Raw genomic sequence first — 25,522 nt, 5'->3', positions numbered from 1 at the left:
TTCATGTGGTGTAGAGGAAAAAATATGCTCACTTCTAGGTATCTGTCGTTGGTACAACCTAGGATTAAAAAGAGGATGAGGAGGTAATGGAGGGGGAATAGGAACATTAGAATGAGAATGAGATGATTGATCCTCCTTTGACTCATTTGAAGGAAGAAGAGGCTCAAAAGAAGACTCAATTGGGACAGGAAGGGGGAGAGCAAACAACTGTGACAAATTCTCCCCCTTTGGACAATGCCTCTCCTGAGAAGGATCATAAAAAGAAGAAAGCTCATCAAAGGTGACATCCATTGAGACATACTGAGTTCTAGTCTTTGGATTAAAATAACAATAACCCTTTTGTGTGGGGGAATAACCAAGGAAAATGCACATATGAGCTTTTGGTTCAAATTTATGTCTCCGAATACTTGGAATATGTATATAACAAATGCAGCCAAAGACACAGGGTGACTTAAGAAAAATGTCCTTGCCTGGATGAAGAAGACTGAAAGGAGACTTAAACCCCAACACCCTGGATGGCATACGATTGATTAGGTAGGTTGTATTGAGAACAACATCACCCCAAAATCTTGTAGGGACATGTGAGGCAAACAGGATACTTCTTGCAACTTCAACAATATGCTGGTTTTTTCTTTCAACAACTCCATTCTGTTCTAGGGTCCTAACATAGGAGCTTTGGTGAATAACCCCCAAATCAGTGAGATAACAGGTTAGGTTTTTCTCAAAATATTCTTTCGCATTGTCGGATCTGAAAATTTTAATTTTGGTATCAAATTGGGTTAGAACAAATTCATGGAATTGCCTCACAAGTCTATTAACTTCGTCACAAGACTTCATCAAAACTATCCAAGTATATCGTGAAAAATCATCAATGAACAAGATAAAATATTTGTAGCCACCCATAGAGGGTGAGTGGTAAGGCACACATCAGAGTCCACAATATGAAATGGAGAAGAAGATCTTTTATTACTCAAAGGGTAATTGTTTCTACAATGTTTTGACAACTCACAATGAAGATTTGACAAACTAATTCCCTTAAATAGTTATGGGAATAAATGACTCAATGAAGTAAAAGAAAGATGACCCAAACAAAAATGACATAACATGACACGACTGACAAACTTTGAAGATGTAGATCCAAAGGCAATTTTCCCAGGTTGTCCATGGCCCTGTCTAGGAGTGTCTAGCAGATATATTCCATTCGCCTCATGGCCACTCCCAATCACTTTTTGAAACTCCAGATCCTAAAAAACACAATAGGAAGGAAAAAATGTTATACAACAATTCAAAGACCTTAGTTAGGCTACTTACAGATAACAAATTTGTATTTGGTTTGGGTACATGAAGAGTAGAAGGAAGTACCAAAGAGTCTGTAGCCTTGATGGCTCATTTGCCAAAGATAGGAGCAAGAGAGCCATCGGCTAGGGTGATTTTGTCACGGCCAGGAAGCAAATAATAAAAACTAAACAAGGTGGAAAGACTAGTCATATGATCAGAAGCACCAAAATCAATAATCCAAGGGATCCTACGATTACCTGAGATAGTTGCATGGTTGGCAGAAGTCCGTATACCTGAATGAGCAAATGCATAAGAGGTTGAATTTCCCGGAGGATTGGAAGAAGAGGCCACACCCTCTAGGTGACTAATCATCCTTCCAAACTTCTCATACTATGCCTTTGTAGCTGCTAACTGCTCACTAGTAGTCCTCTCTTTAGTTAGGCATCTGTCATTATCTGGACCAACAACAATATTGGCACTCCCTGCCTTCATATTATCAGACTTCTTTTGAAAACGAGGGGGAAGAAGCTCTGGATGCAATTTCCAACACTTGTCTTTTGTGTGTTTTGATTTCTTATAGTACTCACAAACAATTTCTTCCTTCCCTGAGCCAGCTATTTCTTGTAATTCCCTTAGGTTTCACCCCCATATTAGCAAAGTGATCATTTAGACCAGCTCCTTGAACTTGGACTAGTCTTCTACTTTCTTCACTGCTTACCAAGGCATAGGCTTGAGACAATGAAACACTATGCTTGGATAAGATATTCTGCTTTGTGATGTCATATTTGGGATTTAGTCTTGTCAAAAACTCAAACACCCTGTTTCTCTCAACAAGTTTCCTATAGGTCTTAGCATCATTAGTGCTTTCCCAGGCTACAGTTTCCATCAAATTAATTTCTTGCCATAGAGATTTCAGTATTGAGAAATAAACAGCCAAAGGTTTCTCCCCTTGCCTTTCACATCACTCCTCAGCTTGTATGCTCTATCTACATTTAATTTATGGGAATAGGTTTTAGCAACACTGTCCCATATTTCCTTTGTTGAATTCATCCACAAATAGTGTTGACTAATTTGAGGTTGCACTGAATTCACTAACCATCCGACTACAATATAATTTTCTTGCATCCATTTTTCATAGGATGGATCATCTTCCGAGAGAGCCTTCTTGCTCCCAGAGATATAACTCCATTTGCCTCTACTGTAGATATGAATTTTTATTGATTGTAACCATGCCGGATAATTAGCATCTAGCTTGACTGTGGTCACAGCCAATAGAGAGTCAACAGAGGCTCCCAGATACCTGTCCGGATTCAGCAACATGCTCGTTTTAAGGGTCCATCTTCTTAAAACACTTCAAAAATAACTTCTAATAACTTCAAATAACAATCAATGAAGACAAAAAAAATATTGTGTTGTGAATCCCTCTATGCAGCCGTACCTGTTAACTGCGTCACACTCAAAACCCGAGAGAAACAGAAAAAACTCAGCCAAACCTTGTAGACTTCACAGAACACCAAGCAACTTGAATTGATCTTTAAGATGAAGAACAAGAAGTCTTTCGGTCACTGAGCGCCCAGGTCAAACTCCCTATGGGGCCCGCAATCAGATTTCTCTAGTTAATTAGGGTTTTGGGCAACACACTTGATACTGTCAAGAGGACGACAAAGACAACCTCCTCTCTAGAAACCACTAACAACTAGGCTGAAAATTGTTTCTTTAACCATTCATCCGATTTAGTTCTCCATACACACTGTGTATGGGAAGAAAGAGAAGAAAAAGAGAAGAAGAGCCCGCTCTGATACCAAGAAGAAAAACAACCTTTTGAAATGAAAGGACTATTCAAAATGTTGTAGAAAATTGATTGAGAAAAGCAGAAATCAGATTTCAAGAAGAGAGAAGAGGAAGAAGAAGGTGGCGGCAATAAGGTTTCAGAGAAGGATTTTCGAACATAACCTCCTCTTACACCCCTAATCCTATTTCATTAACTTAATTTTAGTAATTTACAGAGAGGCCCTTAGTTGGGCAGATAATTAAAAGACATAACATAAGAGAAAAAAGCCCAAGTTGAGGCCCATTACAGCAAAGAACATAAAGAAACAAAATAAGACAAACAGTCTATGGGCCATTCGGCCCATTTTCTCTACAAGTTGCATCCGAAGAAGTTTGTCTCCCTTTCATTGCCTCAAATGAGCAACTAGTAGATGTTCTAAATAAGGGTGTATCTAAGGCAAAATTGCAAAACTATGTAAACAAGCTGGGCATGATTGATATCTATGCTCAGCTTGAGGGGGACTGTAGAGATATTGGGTTGGATGGTGAAAGAATGGTAGGATCCATCTAATGGATGTCATGAAGGGTGCAGAATGGGTGGGCAAATTTCAAAAATTTTCCTACCTTCTCCCAACTGGGAATCATATTCCCTAAATTTAGAATACAATATTCAAGGATTCTACTTGAACCATAATTGAATCAGATCAGAACCAAAAGTAAAAAGGAGGATTATACCTGATTCGGAGTAACAATATCTCCCAAAGTTGGTGTTCACGCCCAAAGAAGACACCAAGATCCGCTCCTGCCGAATATGACACAACTGTGGATGGAACAGAACCAGCAGGGTGCGTCCTACACACTGGATCCTTCGCAATAACCCACTGGAAACTTTGAACACCGAATCCTTTTCAGTCTTTTCTACAAGACTTATGTCAAGAACTGATTTCTTGACTTCTTTCTCGAATCTTGCAAGAGGGGTTGGCGGCGGCTGGAGAACTCCTGGGACGAAGATGGCTCAGTAGCTTTTCTTCTCTTTGGAGATTTTGAGATCTAATCTCTGTACGCAGAAGACTTTCTTCTCCTTATTGAAAACTTGGTTCAAAATCTGATATTTTCGAATTAGCTTTCTCCTCCTTTCTTCTTGATTAAGAAAACCTCCTAATTAGGAGTTATCCCAATCCAAATCAATATTTGGATAGGGGATAATCTTAATCCTATCTGCAGATTAAGTTAGTTTACTCCTGATCTTATCAGGAGGTTACCAGATTCAAATCTGATTGAATTTGGTCTCCCATAGTGGATAAGGTCAAAAGCCCAATCCTTTTACTAACATCAATCTCAGATTCGCCCCTTAGATGGGTGATCATATCAGCCCAGTTCGAAATGGGCTTTTGGCCCATTAAGTATTCAGTGTTTAACTAGTTTCCAACCTGCTGCCCAGTTGGGCTTCTTTGTATGGCGTGGGACCCAAGCATTGATTTACACACCAGCCACATGGGTTCGGCCCAGCCTTTATTACAAGGCCCAGCCGAATTCACTGAAAGACTCAGTGACCCCCTTGAGCCCATCGCATGGACCCTATGAGCCCAACACTTACATTAAGTGGTCCCTGGGCCAAGCCATCTTATAAAAACCTAGGGACTGTGGGCAGGTGCAAGATTAGCCCATCAGGTATTATCCTAAATGGTCTTACACTTAACCTCTCAGCCCTTAATGATCAAGCACTGCCTGACAAGAGAAGACATCTCTCTCGGCTGCAAGGAACAGTGCCACACTCTCTACTCACATGGATCCTGGGAATTAAAACCTTTTGCAAATCTTTTTAAACCGTACATATACATTTATATATATTAATTTTGCAAAAACAAAATTCCAACGATTGAAATCAACTTCCGGCAGTTTGGTTTCCATCAGAGAGAGTGCATTCTCGATCATTACCATTGTCCGACAAAGGGGCTGATCCTTCACTATGATCATTCAATCAGATGAATTCTCAGACTGCCCCAACATGTCCGAGTTTTGACCCCCGTTAAGGATCTCACTGATTGACATATCAAAGACAGATGGGTCTTACACAGAAATATACAACTCATTCAGTGTCCAATTTTAGGATCTTACACAGAAACATACCAAACAACATGAATCAAACATGTACTTTATTTATTTACACTAAATGTCAAAAGTACATCAAATTGGATTGAAGCTAAAGGCATACAAAACTGTCTAACAAATGGGCCATAGCTCTTTTTCGTTTTAGTTACAACACTGTTATGTCTTATATCTTTATTAGTGGGCCTCAAATTATGGGCCTATTTTAGTTTTTTTTTTTTCTTTATTGTCTTATTTAGTTGGCCACCCTACTAAGGGTATACTTGTAATTATATTCAGATTACAATGTGTGCTAATAAAAGTAAATTTGGGGGCTGGAGAAAGGTTTGATGGTCTCTCTTCTTCCTTTTCTTCCTTTCCTTCTCTTGTTCTGAACTCTCTTTCTTCTTATTCTTCTTTCTTTTTTCTACTTTATTATCAGATTTGTACAGGTGTGATTTACATCTGGGAAAGGGTCGAGAAAGTTGTCTTCTACAATAGAGAACAAGAAGAAAGTTAAAAAGGGTCTAAGATACGAATTGAACTCTTCTCCTTGTCAACCTGCATTGTTGTTCCATTCTTTAGAATGTATGAAAATACAAAAATGCCCCTATTAAATTATTCTAAATAGGGGAAAATACAATGCTGTGCTAAGAGACCAAAATGCCCCTTACAGGCATATATTTCAACAGTTTGTACACAAGGAAATGCCTAAGTGGGAGGTTAAATAAGTGGTAATGAAATTCCAATTGGATTCCATGAGTTGGATTCGATTCAGTTATGTTGGATTCTCTTAAGATGGTTGGAGATGTACTCTAATGGATGGATCCCACACATAACAAAAAGAGGCACTCCCACTTATTTGGCCGGCAATAGGAGTAGAAAGGTTGACTTGAACAAAATAGTAGTTTACTAGTTTCACTAGCAAATTGCTAAAAGCAGCTATGGCCGAATTAGAAGTTGGAGATTCTGGCTCTCTGTTCTCCTACTAGGACTTGAATTAGGGAAACTTGGGAGTCTATTTAAAGCCCAAGAAACCCTAGGTCGAAGCAACCAATTCACACAACAGGTATTCTTCTTCCTAGAGTTCAGCCGAGAGAAAAAATGTAGAGAACAGTTTTCTTCCTTCTCCCTTTCAACTATGATGTTGCTGAAAATGCAAAGGGGTTCATTCTTGTTGGTCATCAACTACACTAGGATCTTACTGTGCTTGTGGTAAGTCTCTAATCGGTCAGTTTCTTTTAGGCTGAATTATGTTTTGCTCCAAACCCCATGTTGATCTGATTTGAGAGCAAGATTTCTCCCCTAGTCTACAATCTACTGTCAGGGACTATCAATTGGAAATTGAAATTTTAAATTGCACATCCCAGACACATTCCACTGCACCACTTTCCAACAATGGTATCAGAGCAGGTTTAGAAGTTTTCTTAAGAAATTGCAGATATGGTTAGTTCAGGATATCTGTGATTTGCAATTCTTTCAAGTTTTTGTTTTGAGAGAATAGTTCTTTCTAGGGGTGTGTGTTCTGAAATTAGGGTTAATTTAATAAGGCTTGGTATTATTGTTATTGGTTGAATGGATGATAATTCTCTCTCTCTCTCTCTCTCTCTCTCTCTCTCTCTCTCTCTCTCTCTCCTTTTATATGAATTAACTAAAGCAACGTTTGGACACTGATATGGTGGTTCAAACTTAAATAAATCATGGATTAAAGTGCTGAGATGTCAATCAGGTTTAGACCCCATTGATGGGCCATAAGCCCAATTTAAATTAGAGAAAAATAAGCTCATAGCTGAACCGGCCATGCCTTCATGGGCTGACCTAAATTTGGGCCTTTAATGCCCAACTAGCAAGCGTTATTCTAATTGACAAATAAGTTCGACTATGGGCCTGTTATGCTAAAATTTTAATTGGACCAGCCTATTTAATTTATTTGCTTTGTTTCTTACTCCTTAATGGGATGGATGCATGTGAATGGATGTGATCTTTTTTATGCTACATGGCTACAAGTGCTTAGCCAATGTTCAAACTTTATGGTAACTCTAGAACGGATGTATGACATCTACTTGCAACCTTGGATCATTGAATGATCCCCCTCCAACTGAGTCCAATTGCTCTCTCTCAAAAGAAAGAAATCCCACACTTCTTAACAACCTGCCCAGACCAGTTTGTTTTAGGTCCTATGAGAATCGATGGAGTCTCCTTGGCTGAACCTTCCCTTGAGTTGGCAAGAAATAATTACTTAAACCAGGCAGTTAAATATCTAACCAAATACACAATGTACTGATCCTAGTATATTGATAGTCCTTACCTTCTTGTTCAAACCTTTTCTTAAGCTCATCTGCAGGTAAAAGGGTCTGTGAGCTGTCCAACATCTGTAAGAAGCCAAAACAGATTACAGAAAAATCTCATGGAAATAGTACAATTAAGCTTGGTAAGTAATGATGGACAGCAAAGAAAAGAAACACCAGGCCTAAGAGATTATTTTTGGCATGTTAAGGAACTTTATCTAACATAAAACAGGGGAAGGAAAGAAAAGAGATAAAACAAACCAATTGAATCTGAAAAAGATGAGGGCAACATGCCCAACTTAATATTTATATATATTCCCAGGTTAATTGAAGAACAAAATGAACTTCAGAAGCTTTATTTTTTTGATAGATAACTTCAGAGTTTTTTGTTAGGAAGTACAGGAGATGAAGAATCAATCTTTAAGGACTTCAAAACTGGTAAGCATAACCAGAACTGCCCTCTCTGGTAATAAAGCTTGGACAGTTTGCCAAGTACAATCAAGAGTTTGGACATTCAGAAAATCACTATTTCTCATACAGAAATAATTAATAAGCTCATACCAACTCAAAAAAAGCTTTGTCACAACTATTGGAAACAGATTGAAATAGAAAATGAAAATTCCTGTGGCCAGGATATTGGACACTGAGAATAACTGGTGAATTTCTGTGACATTAACTGAATTTCTTTCTTTGTTCTTGTTGATGTAGTAAGCAGATTGTTGACATTGGCATATGTCGATCTTAAACTCATCTAATTTCTAATGGAGGTCTTTGGGACATAAGCAAGATAAGGAGTGCAATTTGGGTCAGGTTAGCCTGAACTTAACCTGGAGTCGGGTTGGATTGAACCCTTGGGAAACCTTATCTAACCCAATATCTTCATATTTGCATGTATAAATATTAAATAAATATGTATGTATGCATGTGCGTGCATGCAAATATGCATAAACAAATATATATATATATATATATATATATATATATATATATATATATATATATATAATAACAATTTTAAGGCAAAAACTTTCTAGTATGATACAATTGTAGTACTCCTTGTATATATATTAATGCTAAAACCAGTAACCCTTAACCCATTAATCTTGAATTTATGAAATAAGAACATTTTAACAAAATGAAGTAATTCAACCCAACCAGAAAAAGTGGGGTTGGATTAGGGTTATGGTTGGGGTTTAACAACTTGGGTTGGATTAGAATGGAAACCTGACCTAACCTGGCCTGACTTGCAACCCTAAACAAGATTGCTTCATTTCTTTTTGTTGATGTTGTAAGTTAGATTAAAGTACAAACAATTTATACTCGGTTAAACCTTAGATATGGGGCATATTGGTCAAACCTTAGATTGTTGATGTTGAGAGAGAGAGAGATCTAGCTACTACCAGAATTCACTAAAACTATATTTATCAAATCATTTCTTCTAAGTTTCTAAAACTTTATTTATCAAAGAAACATTAACAGTCTTCTTCATCTTTCTCTTCTTCTGAGGTTTGGTCAAGTATTGGTCAAGAGAGAGAGAGAGGGGGGGGGGGGGAGATCGAGTTCTTGATAAATAAAGTTTCTAAAACTTTATTTATCAAATAAACATTAACAGTCTTCTTCTTCATCTTTCTCTCAATTTTCTTCTGAGGTTTGGTCACGTTACCATTTATCAAATACATTCATCCAAGTTTCCATTACAATGACTCTATCTAAGGACTCAACCCATGGGTTTACATCTTCCCTTTACTATCTACAATTCAACTAGGAAACTGACAATAATTGATTCCTAAACCTAATTCCTTTAAAAAGACATTCATGTACAACCCATTAGAAAACTTTGATATGGACTCTAAATCCTAAACCAACTCTAAATACTCGCTACAACCCCTACTATAATTAAACAAAGAAAAGCCAATTCCTAGTACCATTACAAACTTATATCCTATTAGTAAATGGCTCACAACTTTCTTAAAACATATCAGATTCACAGTACAGGACTTAACATTAGCAAGATACCTAAATTTCAACAATTTGATTATGGAGGGCAACTCAAGGGTGGTAATAGGTCGGATGAACAGCAGAAATCAAATTCCTTGGCAGCGCCAAAATATGATAAAAGAAATACAAGAGTTGGAAGGGATAGAATTGTAGAAAGTGTATTGGCCCGTAGATCAGCCAACAATATGGCTGATAATTTGGCTAGACAGGGTGTAAACAGGGACCGGATGTTCTTGCAGAATTGTAATGAGTTTGGGGAGTAAAAAATTGAAAAAAAAAATGGAGTTTTTAGGTGGTGATGAAGAGTCCTTTCTGTTGTACATATTCTATTCATTATATTTCATCGTAGTAAGAGTCAAGTTATCCATCAAGAGTTGGGAAGAGATAGAATTGTAGAAAGTGTATTGGCCCGTAGATCAACCAACAATATGGTTGATAATTTGGCTAGACAGTGTAAAAAATTGAAAAAAAAAATGGAGTGTTTAGGTGGTGATGCCATCACCACCTGAAGTGAAGGGTCCTTTCTGTTATATTCTATTCATTCTATTTCATCGTAGTAAAGTCAAGTTATCCATCAAGAAAAAATCAATTTCACAAGATCTTTGCCTCACGCAAAATGGACAAGTCTTGACTTTTGATCACAGAAAAATTGTTTCGAAGAAAGATGATATCATTAAAACTTTTTAGATTTTCAAAAATCCAAAAGTTCTATAAACTATTAATCCCAGATGTGGAGTTTTACAATCATTAGATTCACAAGATCTTGGTCTCATTCAATAGGTGAAAAACCAATCTGTGCAGATTCAGGAATCTTCCCAGATGTGGAAAATGATTCTTTTAAGTGTTAATTTATGCAATTGTTTGGTGCAATTTTACTAAACAATTGCTTCTTAGGAAACAAGTATCTAACATGGTTGAGGGATCTGCCTTCTAATAAAACCTTAGCTTAAGGACTATTTGGTTCAGACTTCAGACAGAGGGATCTATAACCTAATTAAGAACTAGGGTTCAATTGTAGGTTTGTTTAGAAATTAAATTGGATTCATAAACAAAAGATGATCTAAATTATGGAAACATATGAATACTTCCATCATTTCCCAGCATAGTAGGTTCCAACTTCCAAGTTATTAAATATGAGTTATCTCATTGGTTGTGCTTCTACCTGTACAAAGGGAACACACTTGCTGCCTGGTACATGACCACTTCTTATTCCTTTTCGAGGTTCTGGTGCAACCCCATCAAACCTGAAATTAGATCATATATTAATCCAAGAAAACTATTTCCAGTGGCACAGTTTCCATAAGGAACAGTTATCAATAAGGAGCAGCTTCTATATGTTTTTATTATTTTTTGGATAGGCAGAACAACTTCAATATGTTGATCAAAGTTCCCAACTCTCAATACCAATCATGTAAATTACTCAAGCTTGGGAATATGTAGAGATAGTTAGTAGGTCATTAGTGTGTGTGTGGTTCCAGCCACACACTTTATTTTATTATTTATTTCCTTATGTTACAGTCTTGGTAGTTGGGCCGGTTGGGCCTTGTTTATTTTTCTTTTGTTTTAAGTAGGGGTATTAGAGTAACTCCTTTTGTAAGGACATGAATATATATAATATTTAGTGGGGCGGCAGAATTGATCTAACCGAACCCCTTTTCTTCTTTCTTCTCTTCGAAGCTTAGTTGACTTCTTTTCTTTCTTCCTGAATTACATCAGAACACACCTTTTTATTCTTTTACTCAAGTTGGTATCAGAGCTCTTGGCGAGGAAAGACTAGGGTTCTCATGTAAGCTTGATCTGGTCGGCTACATGAGAATTCTTTAGAACTGGATCTTCTGCAGTAGCGCCTGGTTCTTGGAGGTTGCTGGATTATTGGAGACTGCCCAAGAAAGTGAAAGATTCTTGAAGATTGCCCGGTGACCAGGAAGAATAGGAGAAATTAGGTGCGACCAAGATCAGGGTTTCAAACTGAGGTGGCGATCAGAGTTTTTTTCTGAGAAAGGTACAATCTTTAGTAGAGCTGATCTTGGTTAGAAGTTGTTAACCCTCTCTATAAGCAACGGCTGATAAATCTGAGTATTCCCTGCTGTTTTCTCCCTTGTTTAAAACCCTACAATCAGTTTTTGAGGACTCGAGGACTGATTTTTGACTGATGATGAACTGAGGAGTTGACCTTTGACTGTGAATGCTTTCTTGGAAAGTAACTATCGATTGAGATCAAGTTCTTGGCGACTATTCATTGCTGTGATTAAATTCTGGGTGTTTCTTTTCTCTAAATTTCTTAGTGTTTCAGCAGAAAAGAAATTCTTTTTGGTTATTTTCTTGGAGTTTTTGATCTGTTAGTGCTCTACATAGAATGGAGAAGGTTGGAAATGAGTTAAAAACACAAGGGGAAGGACCTTTTGGGACTGGTAGCATGACTGAAACTTCGTTTCGGATTACCACTGTTAGGTTTGATGGAACCAATTACTTGGAATGGGCCCAATCAGCAATGATGGCCATTGGAGGTAGAGGTAAATTAGGTTATGTGACTGGAGACACAAAGAAGCCAGCCAAGGAAGACATATCACATCCAAAATGGGTTCAAGAGAATTATATGGTGATGACTTGGCCATGCAACTCTATGCAGCCTCAAATCAGCTGAAACTACCTTTGGGCAAAAACAGTCAAGGAGATTTGGGACACCATGACAGAGACATACTCCCAACCTCTTAATGTTGCTAGAGCTTATGAGCTGAAGTGTGAAGTGAATAATCTCAAGCAAGGGGAGAAGCCAGTCTCAGTGTAATTTGCTACTCTGAAATCCCTTTGGCATGAAATTGATCACTTGGAAATTATTGAGTGGAAAGTTAGAGGGATGCAACAACATATAGAAAACTGATTGAAACAAATAGAGTGTTTGAGTTCTTAGTTGGTCTGAACTCAGATTTTGACATTATAAGACGGTAACTTCTCACTAGGGAGAGTGTGACATTATCTCAAGCCTATTCATTGGTTCACAGTGAAGAGAGTAGGAGAAAGGTTATGTTATCATTTCAGTCTATGGAATCAGCCTTTGCAGCAACAAAATCTAAGGTTGGAGGGGAGAAGGAAAAGGAAAGGAAGAAGGAAGATAAAAGAGACATTTTTTGTGATCATTGTAAGAAGCCAAAAATTACTAGGGACACTTGCTGGAAGTTGCATCCCCACCTAATGCTAGTGTGACTTAGAAACAAGAAGGGGAGTGCTATTGTGGCAGCTATTACAGATAGTGCATCCACTTCCAGCACAAGGACCACATCCTGAGATGCCTTAGCTGTTGTTCGGGCTGCCTTGACACAATTAGAGAATGAAGCTGGTGTTTTTGGATCATCATCTCAGCCTTCAGCTGCCACATCTGCTAATCCTACTTCAGCCTTTGCTCACACAGGTACAAGAGCTACAACATATCATACTTCAGTCCTAGGTAACACTAGACCCTTCTGGGTAATAGATTCAGGTGCTTCTGACCATAAGACCAATTTCTCCACCTTGTTTATTACCTATTGTTTATCCTTTGGCAGAGACAAAGTATCTATTGTTGATGGCTCCCTTGTGCCTATTTCTAGCAAGGGAGACATCAGACTGTCTGATGTCATGTCCCTATCCTCAGTTTTGCATGTTCCTAAGCTTAGTGCTAATTTGTTTTCAGTTAGTATTATTACTAAGAATCAAAACTGTTCAGTGACATTTTTTTCCTGATCATTGTGTTTTTCAGGATCTAGAAATGAAAAAGGTGATTGGGATTGGTATGAGACGAATGGAGTTTACCAGCTTGAACATCCACAGGGGAAGCAGAGTGAAGTTGGGAAATTGTTTGTCTCTCAGTCTTAGAAGCAGATTATGCCAAAGCATAATCGATTAGGTCATTTGTCTTTTGGGTCTTTGAAGAGTCTGTTTCCAAATTTATTTGAGTTAGTCCAAGTGTCTAGTTTGTGTTAGACAGTGTATGCCCTTAGCTACAATCAGATTGATGTACATATACATTTATTGTAAATGAATAAAAGTACATAATTGATTCATGTTATATTTGGTGTGTTTCTGTGCAATTACCCTTAAACTGGACACTTATGAGACTCGTGCTAGTTTAGAATGTTCTCAGCAGTTGGATAGACTTGGGGAAGTTTATCCTGCCAAGGCTAACACTAATGTGCTGCCAAGTAGGTTGGGGTAGCTTGTTTCAACTGCCAGGGTTAGACCCGAAGCACATGTAGTGTGTGTTTGTTTGAAACACTGAACCCGGACTATTTTCCAGTTATGCCCTGGACCTTGGAGACTGGCTAACTGGAAAGTTACACCTAACCCCTAGACTCGATTATGGTACTTCACTGGGTGTCGGATTGGGCTTTCTATGATATGCCAATCAGTGAGATCCTTTGGGGGTCAAAACCTGGGTATGTTGGGGCAGTCTGAGAATTCACTCGAGTGGGTGATCACAATGACAGGATCAGCCCCTTTGTCAGACAAAGTGAATGATCGAGACAACACTCTCTCTGATGGAAACCAAAACTAACGGCAATCGATTTCAAACTTGTTTGAGATCTGTTTTGCAAAATATATTTATATGAAAATATATATAAGAAAATGTTTGCAAAAGGTTTTAATTCTTAGGATCCATCCGAGTAGAGAGTGCAACACTACACCTTGCTGCCGAGGGAGAGGTCCTCCCTTGTCGGGTAGTGTTTGATCAATGAGGGTTGAGAGGTTAAGTGTAAGACCATTTAGGGCTGTTATACCTAATGGGCTAATCTCACTTAAGACCATTGTCCTTGAGCCTTCATAGGATGGCTGGACTCAAGGACCATTTAGTGTAAATGTTGGGCCCATTAAGAGCCCATACTAATGGACTCAGGGGTTTATTGTGTTTGACAGTGAATTTGGCCAGGCTTTTTCACAGAAGCTGGGCTGAACCCATATGGGCTTATGTGAGGTCATTGTTGGGGTCCCACGCCATACAAACAGAGCCAAATTGGCCAACAACTAAAAGGGGACGTGAGCCACTTGTTAAATGAGCCTAAGGCCCACGATTAATTAGAATAATCAGGGTGTCACATGATAGCTTAAAGTAGTCATGTGACTTGGGCGAATATGAGTATGGATATGGGCTTAGATCAGCAATGGGATAAAAAGAGAACTCTTGTCCACTTAAAGAGTCCAAATCCAAATAAAGATTTGGATTAGGAGAGTTGATCTTTAAGGCTTATAAATAGAAGAGGGCAAACTGCTCCAGATTACATCTGCTCTTAGTCCTCTCCCTTTGCTCTTGCCGCCCAAACCCTAGTTCGTTCTCCATCTGGTGACTGATTTTGATCAGTCTTGGTTTATGATTTTTGCAAGAAAAATCAGATTTGCATCGTCCTTACATCCCTTGCTCGATCCAAGTTGTTTGATTGTAGTTCTTGCTGAAGGATTGCATTGCTGAACCAGCTTCACCCTAAGTTGCGCCATCTTCACTGGAAGCTGATTTTGGTACTCACTTTGGGTGTGAACACCCACTTTGGGAACTACACATGTGGAATCTGTATCAGGTATTCTTCTCCCTTTCTTTTGGTTTCAGATTTGGTCCGATTCGGTGCAAGAACAATCCTTGAAAAATGCAATTTTTCTAAAGCTGGGAATGCGATTCCCCAAAAGGGTAAAAAGAAATTTTTGAAAAATTGTCCTATCATCCAGAATGGTTCAGCCATCCATATGATGGATTTTCCCTTCCTTCAGTTTGAGGTGTGAAAGCTGCGAACTTGCAAAACATTGTAGATCAACTTATCCTTTGAGCAATAAAAGAAGCAATCTTCCTTCTAAAATAGTGCATACAAATGTTTGGGGGCCATATCATACTCCTGCTATTGGGGGGGGGGGGGGGGGGGGGGGTACAGATACTTTTTGTTATTTGTTGATGATTATACGTTTCTTGTGGGTTTACCTTATGCACTCTCAAGATGAGGTCCCTTCTCTGACCCAGGCTTTCCATCAGATGGTACTGACCTAGTTTGAAGTTAGGATCAAAATTCTTAGAATCGATAATGCCAAGGAGTACTTTGCAAAACCCTTGACATCATACCTCCTAGATCATGGGGTCATTCATTAAAGCACTTGTCCCCGTACACCTCAGCAGAAGCATCATGCTCAACTCTAATGTTCCCATACACTTCTGGGGGGATGTAATCCGTACAACTGCTTACCTTATTAACAGGATTCCTTCACGGGTTCTAGACATGAAAACACCATTCAACCTTTTGTATCCAAACAAGGACATGTTCACTATTTCCCTTAAAACTTTTGGGTGTACTTGTTTTGTTCAAATCCTTGGACCTCAGCGTTCCAAATTTGATCCAAAAGTTGCTAAATGTATTTTCCTCGTGTATGCACAAAATCAAAAGGAATATTGTTGTTATGAGCCTGTTTCAGGGAGGCATTTTGTGTTCATGGAGATTTCAGCCCAAACTTTTGGGTGTACTCTCCTCAAGGGGAGAGTAGTGAGGAAGGAATTTCAGCCCCAAAAGTTCCATTACCTGTCCCAGTTACTGAAGGGGAGTGTCGTGAAGAGGGTTGTCAAAAGTGTAGGGAATTGAGAGTGTATCACAGACAATGGTGGAGGCAGGTTGATTCCCGTCCTCAACAATAGTCCAAGCCGATCCCAACATCTTCTATAGCTCCAGATCCAGGCACTACCACTGTTCCCACTGTTGAGCCCAATATCGCATTTACTTTGCCTAACACCGTTGACCCTCAGCCTCCTCCTTCAGATGACCTTGATCTCCCAATTGCCATTCGTAAAGGGAAGTGTTGTTGTACTTCATCCACTGCTCATTGTATCTCCAAATTCCTTTCTTACCATTGTCCCTAAGAATCCTATAGATCTTTCTTGGCATCTATTGCTACTATTCCTATACCCAAAATAGTGCAAGAAGCTCTATTGATACCTGACTGGAAGGAAACAGTGAAAGTAGAGATAGATGCTCTTGTTAAGAACACATGGGAACTAGTTGACTAGCCTAAGAGGAAGAAACCTGTTGGATCCAGATGGGTATTTATGTTAGACATTATATGCCCTTATCTCCAATCAACTTGATGTACATTATGACATTTATTGTAAATGAATGAAGTACATATTTGATTCATGTTATATTGGTGTGTTTCTGTGTAATAATATCCTTAAATTGGACACTTATGAGACTCGTGTTAGTTTAGAATCTTCACAGTCGTTGGATAGACCTGGGGAGATTTATCCTACCAAGGCTGACACTAATGTGCCGCCAAGTTGGTTGGGTGGCTTGTCTCAGCTGCCAGGGTGACACCTGAGGTACATGCAATGTGGGTTTGCCTGAAACCCTGAACCGGACCAAATTCCAGTATTGCCCTAGACCTTGGAGATAGATGGGCAAACCTGAAATGTTACACCTAACCCCTAGACTCGATTATGGTACTGCACTAGGTGTCGGATTAAACTGTCTTTAATATGCCAATTAGTGAGATCCTTAGAGGGGGTCAAAACCTGGGTATGTTGGGGCAGCTTGAGAATTCACCTGAGTGGGTGATCATAGTGACAAGATCAGCCTCTTTGTTGGACAAAGTGAATGATCGGGGAATGCACTCTCTGATGGAAACCTAAAACTGCCGGTAGTTGATTTCAAAGTTTTGAGATTCGTTTTGCAAAACATATTTATATGATATTAAGTGTAAGACCATTTAGGGATAATAAACCTGATGGCTAATCTCACATCTGCCCATAGTCCTTGGGCCTTCATAAGATGGTTGGACCTAAGGACCATTTAATGTAAATGTTGGGCCCCTTAAGAGGCCATACTGATGGACTCAGGGGTTCACTGTAATCAGCAGTGAATTCGGCCATGCCTTGTAACAAAGGCTAGACTAAACCCATGTTGCTGATGTGGAGATCAATGATAGGGTCCCATGCCATACAAAGAGAGCCAAGTAAGCCAGCATTAAAAAGGAAGTGAGCTTGAAAGTTTAATGGGCCTAAAGCCCATTTCGAACTAGGTTAATTGGATTAATTAAATATGGGTAAATCCGGGTATGGATTAACAGATAAGGATAAGAGTTTTGAACTAGGTTAATTGGATTAATTAAATATGGGTAAATCCGGGTATGGATTAACAGATAAGGATAAGAGGATAACTCTTATCCACTTAAAGAGTCCAGATCCAAATAGAGATTTAGATTAGGAAACTTCTAATTTGATTAGGAGTAACTGGTCTTGATTTGTAGATAAGATAAGGGATTATCCTTATCACTTAAAGAGTTCAAATCCAAATAAAGATTTGGATCAAGAAACTCCTAATTAGATTAGGAGATTGACTCTTTAAGGGTTATATATATAAAGAGAAGGGCAAACTGAAAAACACATCTACAATTTGACTTCTTTCTGCTTCCAGTTCTCTCTCTCTGCTCTTGCCACCCTACCCTGTTCGATCTCCACTTCTTGAAGTGATCAAGATGCGATCTTGATATTGTTTCTTGGTGGAAGAAACAATTTTGAAGTTGTGCTCACTACCCTATTTGATTCTTGCTGAAGAACCACTTGTTGATCCTACCTCACCTTAAGCTGTGCCATCTTTAGTGGAGGCGGATTTGGTATCCTCTTTGGGCGTGAATACCTACATTGGGAGTTCATTTTGATTCCGTATCAGGTATATCCCTCTCCCTCTTTTGGTTTCAGATCTGGTCCAATTTTGTTTCAGGAACGAACCTTGAAAATGCAGTTTTCTAAATCAGGAAATACAATTCCCGGATGGGAGAGAAAGAAAATCTTTTGAAATTTCACCCAACCTCCCTGCAAGGTTCGGCCATTCATATGATGGATCTCCTATCCTTTCAATGTACTGTGAAATATAATGCTGATGGTTCTGTAGAGAGGTATAAGGCCAGATTGGTTGCAAAGGGATTCACACAAACTTACGGCATAGACTATATGGAAACCTTTGCACTAGTTGCCAAGATGAGCACTGTCAGAGTCCTATCATCCATTGCTGCAAATTTTTTATGGCCACTATTTCAGATGGATGTTAAGAATGCATTCCTCAATGGAGACTTGCAAGAAGACGTGTACATGGAGTTACCCCCTGGTTTTTACAATACAAAAGCAGGAAAGAAAGTTTGCCGCCTATAAAAGGCTTTATATGGGCTGAAACAATCTCCAAGAGCTTGGTTTGATAGGTTTAGATTGGCTTTGGAAAAATTTGGTTACATACAGGCTCAGTCAAATCACACTATCTTCTTTAAGAAGTCAGACTCTTCCCTGACCCTACTTGCTGTCTATGTGGATGACATTGTGGTCACATGAAGTGATATTAGTGAGATTGAATCTCTTAAACAACATCTTCACAAGGAATTTGAAGTGAAGGACTTAGGGGAATTGCGCTATTTCCTGGGAGTTGAGGTAGCTCGATCCAAGCATGGCATTTTTATCTCTCAAAGAAAGTATATTCTTGACTTATTGGAAGAAACTAGAAAATTAGGAGTAAAACCTACTAGCACATCCATTGAGTTGAACCATAAAATAAGTGCATAAAGTGGAGAACTTCTTGATGACAGGGTTATGTATCAAAGGTTGGTAGGGAAACTTCTTTATCTTTGCCTAACACGAACAAATATTTCATATGATGTTAGTGTTATTAGCCAGTACATGCATTCTCCTAGGACCACTCACCTTCTTGTGATATACTCTTCAAGAATAGTGGTCACATGAAAATAGAAGTATATACATATGCTGATTGGGCTAGATGTATTGATGACAGAAGGTCTACCTCTGGGTATTGTGCATTTGTGGGGGAGAAATATTGTTTCCTAGAGAAGTAAGAAACAAAATGTTGTTGCTCGCTCTAGTGCCAAAGTTGAATATAGGTCCATGGCCAATGGTTTCTGGAAGGCAAGATGACTACTGAAGATGACTACTAGTTGCAACCATTGAAACATTTGTATTAAGGCAAGATGACTACTGAAGATTCATATGTTTCTGGAAGGCCATCTATCTTCAGTACTGGTAGAAAAAAATAGTAGTTTCCCAATATCTATCACACCCTTGGATGGATTGAGTTATTTAGAATGGCAAGATTTGAAACTATTTGTGGTTTTGGAGTGTGCTTTCGTTTTTATGTTCTCTAATGGAGCTTCCTCCTACAGTTTTGGAGTGTGCTTTCCTTTTTATGTTCTATAATGGAGTTTCCTTTTTATGTTCAGTACTGGTAGAAAAAATTCATTTTTTATCATTAATGAATTTTGTGATAGTGATTAGGGGAAAAAAAGGACCTATGGATTAGAAAACAAGGAGACAACACCATTAAAAAAAAAAAAAAAAAAAAAAAAAAAAAAAAAAAACGTACAGAAACCAGCCCATAGAAGTATTACTCTCAAGCGAAGAACCCCCAATATGTCAACTAACCCTTTCCTAGCTATGTCTGAGAACGAATTTTCTGGTTAGGTACCAATCTGAACTCCTTTTCTACAGGCATGAAAGATGTAAAAGATAATTTCACTATGTTTCCTAGGATTCCAAGTTTAGGATTATGTTAATGAGTATAAACATTAACAAAACAATTTCAACTGATAAATAATTGTTATACTAAATAATGAAGGTTGCATAGTGGTGGTTGAAAATTAAACTGGCACTAACCAGGAATCCGGGATAGTAAACATAATATCACATAAGTGCAATTTCTCACAGAAATGATCAGTATATTAAACAAAGAAAGATGAGACAGATATCTCGATAAAGCATAAATGGATAATTGGTATAATGATGATTCAATAAATGGCTTCACTACCTGGCCTTCGAGCGGGCATCTACATGTTGGTATATTTTGTCCTCAATGTTTTTCTTAACCTGAAGCATATAATATTAGAAATAAATGGGAGACTTAAAAGATATTTGACAAAGAATCATCAATGTGTTGGATGAGGAAATGAAACAGCATTTGTTAGCTTTGTACAGAGTTTACTACTAATTAAACTTTTAAGTCTCTCTCTACGAAATAAATAATGAAATCAAATAGAAGAACCAGACTGAAGAAATTGTAATTCCTTCACCAAGCTTTTGTAATAGTCAGTCAAGTTTGAGAAGGTTATTTATTATCAAGAACAGAACTAACTGTAAGAAAAAAGTATTAAAAGCAGATATTCCAATTTGAGAAAGGTAGATATTTGCCGAACCTATGTATCAAGTGTTTCAACTGACCATAATTTTTTTATAGCTTTTCCTTTTCAAAATTGGCCAGGGGAGTTGGTCTTAAGCCTGCCTACGCCCTGAAATTGGTCAAAACCCCAAAAGATCCTTATTTGTAGTATTGGTGGCCTGCCAATACGATAAGTATATTGGCTGATATATTGCGAAATTTTGATCCTTGTAAATAAGTTATTATGAATATCTATTTGAATATGTTACAATTATTGACTCTAGTATCCTCCTACATGATATGCATTGCTTTCAAAACACTTGACCATCGAGCTTGTGTTTGGTACCATTACCATTTCAGGTTTAAACGTTTAGAGAGGCAATGGCATTTCATGTGAAAATGCCAACATAAGTGTTTTGATATGAAACTTGTTTGGTTGATACTTATGCTGATTAGGTGTTCAACAAGTGTTTTGAGCAGTGTTGTGTTATTGACATTGCTACCGGAAACAATTAAGGCCAAGTTTGGGAGTGCTTATTTGAAATATAAATGCTTATTGAATAAGTGCTTAAAAACAAGTGTTTATTTTAATAAGCATTTATGAGCATTTGGTGAAAAAGCACTTAAAATGACATGGCGGGTCAAGATAGACCAGAAAGGAAAAAAGCACTTAAAATAAGCCCAAAATTTGGGCTTCTCAAATAAATGCTTATTCTCAGAAATCAGAATAAGCTCTTATTCCGTGCTTATTTCTCAAATGCAAATAAGTGCTTATTATTGGTGTGGTCCTGGCCCAAAATAAGTGCTTATTATTGAATAAGCACTTATTTTTAAGCACTCCTAAACTTAGCCTAAATGAAATGTCTATATTCAATGTGACATCACCCTACTATACTGATTTCTCATCCAATGGTCAAATTTAAAATAAATGTTTCTGATGATTGGCTCATTATTACACAGATTAACATCTAGATGTAGATCTAATGGATCTAATGGTTCTAGAAGAATAGAACCAAAAAAAGAACCTTTGTTTTGGAGGTAGGATTAATGTGTATTTGATGGTGTATATCCATCTTTCCTAGTATGCAATGCACCAAAATATATTTCTACACTGTCACGTTACATACCAACTAAGATCCAGATCATTGGACTGTCTTCAAATGGGCAGATGATGGAGGAACCATCAATTTGATGTTTATTTTTTGATCAGAAGAAAATATGTTTATTTATTAGATTCAATTGGAAAGTTAATTAAAATAGCTTGATGACAGGAAAGTCATTCCCAATTTTCAAACCCCAATTACATAGAAGCCCAAAACAGTTGCTGCCACATAATCCCTTGATTGGGGAATCAGGTAATCCAGTTGCCCTTCTTCTAAACCATTTAAATCCCACCCTCTATATCCATAGCAATCTACTCTATTTCCCTTATCACATGTCTGAGAGTCCAGGGAGTATGTCTGTTGCAGTTTACCCAAGAGAATGACTACTTTTGAGTCCCCTTCCACCTTTACCCAGCTGCTTTGCTAACCGGGGACTGTAGTAGTGCCAACAGTTCAGCCTTCAAGGAATTTCCTATACCAATTGGCTCTGAAAATAAGGCAAAAATCCTCCTTTTAGCATTTCCGATTGCCCCTCATATTCCTGCCTGTTGAGTTTTGGGCTGATATAACAAGTTTTTTATTTACATAGCATAGTTAGGGAGTTATTGGGCCTTAGGCCCATTAGTTTATGTTTTAAGTTAAAGAGTATTTTTAAGTTCTCACAAGTAGCCGACTTACTAAGGGCATACTTGTCTTTGTACTCTATTTATGAATATATAACCTAATGAAAGGGGCGGCCAGACCTAATTCTAAGCTTCTCCCATTCTCTTCATCATATCAGCAAGAATACTGAGTCAAAGTCAGTGGGTCAGATTATGCTTTGGCATAATCAGTTAGGACATTTGTCTTTTACTTCTTTGCATTTTTTTGTTTTCTAAATTGTTTAAGTGTGTTAGTTTGTCCAGTTTGGAGTGTGAGGGCTGTCAACTTGGAAAGCATTGTAGACATTCCTTTTAAAGCAAGTAATAAAAAATGTTCTGCTTTTGATATTGTTCATACTAATGTGTGGGGGGCATACCATGTTTCTTCTATGGGTGGCTATTGGTATTTTCTTCTGTTTGTGAATGATTATTCTCGGTACTCTTGGATATATTTGATGAGATCCCGTGATGAGGTACCGTCTTTGGTTCAACAATTCCATCAAACAATGCCAAGGAATACTTTGAAAAAAAAACTAGCATCATACCTATTGGAACATGCAATTATCCATCAGAGCAGTTGTACATACACTCCACAACAGAATGGTGTAGCAGAAAGGAAGAACAGACATATTGTGGAAGTAGCAAGAAGCATGATGTTGAGCTCTACAGTTCCAGAAGTCGGAATGTTACTATGGATGTCACATTTTTTGAGTCCACACCTTTTTTCTTAGGGGGTTCTTTTCAGGGGGAGTGTTTTAGAGAAGGAAGTGAGCAATCTATACCACTTCCTATTCCAATTCCTTTGTCTACTTCAGTGCCTGACCTACCTATCTCACCCACTTTGCCACCTCCATTGCGTTCTATCTCTTAGTGTGTTACATGACAATGCCTATGACAGCACAGGGAGGTTGATTCCATAGTAGATGAACCCACATCACTCCCTATCGGCTCATCGGAGATTCTAGGTTCGATTGACACAGACCTAGGTATGCCTCTCGTTCCCCCTGATGGTTTAGTTCCTATTGATACTGCTACCCCTGCTCCTAACACCATTGCAGATGACCTTGATCTCCCTATTACCCTTAGAAAAGGGAAGAGGAAGTGTACTACTCATTGCATCTCACACAATCTTTCCTATAGTGGATTATCCCCTTCCTACAGGGCCTTCCTTTCCTCCCTTGACTCAGTGTTTATACCCAAGAGTGTTTGTTAGTGAGGCTCTCTCCAAACTTGAGTGGAAGACAACTATATAGGAGTAAATGAAAGCATTGATTACAAATCAAACATGGGAGATTGTGGATTTTCTTGATGGCAAGGAGACAATTGGATGCAAATGGGTTTATACAGTGAAGTACAAGGTTGATGGGAGTATAGAAAGGTACAAAGCGAGGCTCGTTGCAAAAGGGTATACTCAGACTTATGGCATAGATTACTTGGAAACTTTGCACTAGTGGCAAAGATGAGTTCAGTTCAGATTCTTCTATCACTAGTAGCTACATACTCTTGGCCACTCTTCCAACTTGATGTGAAGAATGCCTTTCTCAATGGGGACTTGCAGGAGGAGGTGTATATGGACCTTCCAGTTGACTTCTACAATAATGTCAAAAAGGGAAAGGTATGCAGGTTGAAGAAATCTCTATATGGTTTAAAGCAATCACCCAGAGCTTGGTTTGACAGGTTTAGAAGTGCATTGGTTGTATTTGGCTATACTCAAACTCAATCTGATCATACTCTTTTTGTGAAGAGGAGGGCGTCACGGGTGTCGGTTTTGATAGTGTATGTGGATGACATTGTAGTCACAGAAAATGATTTGAGTGAGATTGACACCTTGAAGAAGAATCTGCACAAAGAGTTTGAGATTAAGGATCTTGGGGAGGTAAAGTACTTTCTGGGCATTGAAGTGGCAAGGTCCAAGCATGGGATCTTCATCTCATAGAGGAAATATGTTCTAGATCTACTACAAGAGACAGGAAAACTTGGGGCAAGGGCAACTGATACACCTATTGATCAGAACCATAGGATAAATGCTTCAGAGGGTGAACTAGTGAAGGATGTTTCAAAATATCAGAGGTTAGTGGGGCGGTTGCTATACTTATGCATGACACGACCAAACATCTCTTATGCAGTGAATGTGGTAAGTCAATACATGCATGCCCCACGAGTTCAGCATTGGAAGGCTATTGATAGGATACTTTCCTATTGTTTGCTGACAATGGACAGTTGAAATTAGAGGCTTACACAAATGCTGATTAGGCAGGATGTCTAGATGACATCAGAAGTTTGTACTCTTGTTGGAGGTAATTTAGTTTCATGGAAGAGTAAGAAACAGACAGTTTTGGCAAGGTCAAGTGCAAAAGCTGAATACAGAGTCGTGGCACATGGTGTTTCAAAGCTCCTTTGGATTCGTTCCTTGTTAGGGGAGATTGGAGTTGAGGTCGAAGAACCTATGACGCTATATTGTGACAATCAGGCAACAATTAACATTACCCACAACCTAGTTCAACAATGATAAGATGAAGAATATAGAAGTGGATAGACACTATAAGGGAACGGGTGACATCCGGAGAAGTTTGCTTGCCATATGTTGCATCCGACTTGTAGCTTGTTGATGTTCTTACAAAAGGAGTTGCAAGAAACAAGCTAGAGCATGATCTATGCAAGTTGGGAATGTGTGACATTTATTCCCAACTTGAGGGGGAGTGTTGAGTTTTGGGCTAATATAACATGTTTTTCATTTACATAGCATAGTTAGGGAGTTATTGGGCTTTAGGCCCATTAGTTTATGTTTTAAGTTAACAGTGTTTTTAAGTTCTCACAAGTAGCCGACTTACTAAGGGCATACTTGTCTCTGTACTCTCTTTTATTTATGAGTATATAATCTAATGAAAGGGGCGGCCAGACCTAATTATGAGCTTCTCCCATTCTCTTCTATCTCTGTTCTCTCTCTTTCTCAGCTGAAACCTTTTCTTCTCATTCTTTTCTTCCTTCTTTTTTAGAGTTTTTTTATCAAAACAGGTTGTCCAAACTTTTCCACTTTACCAATCATGGGTTTCCAATTGAGTTCCCATCAAAATTCAGCTTGACTTTAGTGTTTTTGGGGGTTTCCAGTCCACCCTTACCCTATCTTTTCTCTCAAAAATGGTGCCATTCGGTTCAGGATCTTTGGATGTCAGTAACTAAGAACATTTGGAAACTACCCAATGTCTTTA

General features: G+C 38.4%; 1 protein-coding gene across 2 annotated transcripts in view; it reads right to left on the bottom strand.

The window, feature by feature from the left end:
* LOC148846132 (thiosulfate/3-mercaptopyruvate sulfurtransferase 1, mitochondrial-like) overlaps nt 1–25,522 on the bottom strand; it is a 66,995-nt gene that overhangs the window by 5,972 nt on the left and 35,501 nt on the right. Inside the window, exons 8-10 of one of the 2 annotated variants that reach the window (XM_088952908.1) lie at nt 20,222–20,280; nt 10,585–10,666; nt 7,445–7,508 (exon numbers count right to left, since the gene is read on the bottom strand). In XM_088952908.1, the coding sequence (XP_088809034.1) occupies nt 7,445–7,508; nt 10,585–10,666; nt 20,222–20,280 (205 nt within the window). The remainder of the gene's footprint in view (nt 1–7,444; nt 7,509–10,584; nt 10,667–20,221; nt 20,281–25,522) is intronic. The other variant, XM_088952909.1, reaches the window with a different exon arrangement.

This window comes from Nelumbo lutea, chromosome 7 (assembly GCF_056320005.1).
Source record: "Nelumbo lutea isolate HS-2025 chromosome 7, American lotus-T2T, whole genome shotgun sequence".
Classification (NCBI taxonomy): Eukaryota; Viridiplantae; Streptophyta; class Magnoliopsida; order Proteales; family Nelumbonaceae; genus Nelumbo; species Nelumbo lutea.
Note: the sequence above shows the minus strand (reverse complement) of the source record. Positions and strands in the feature narration are given on the sequence as shown.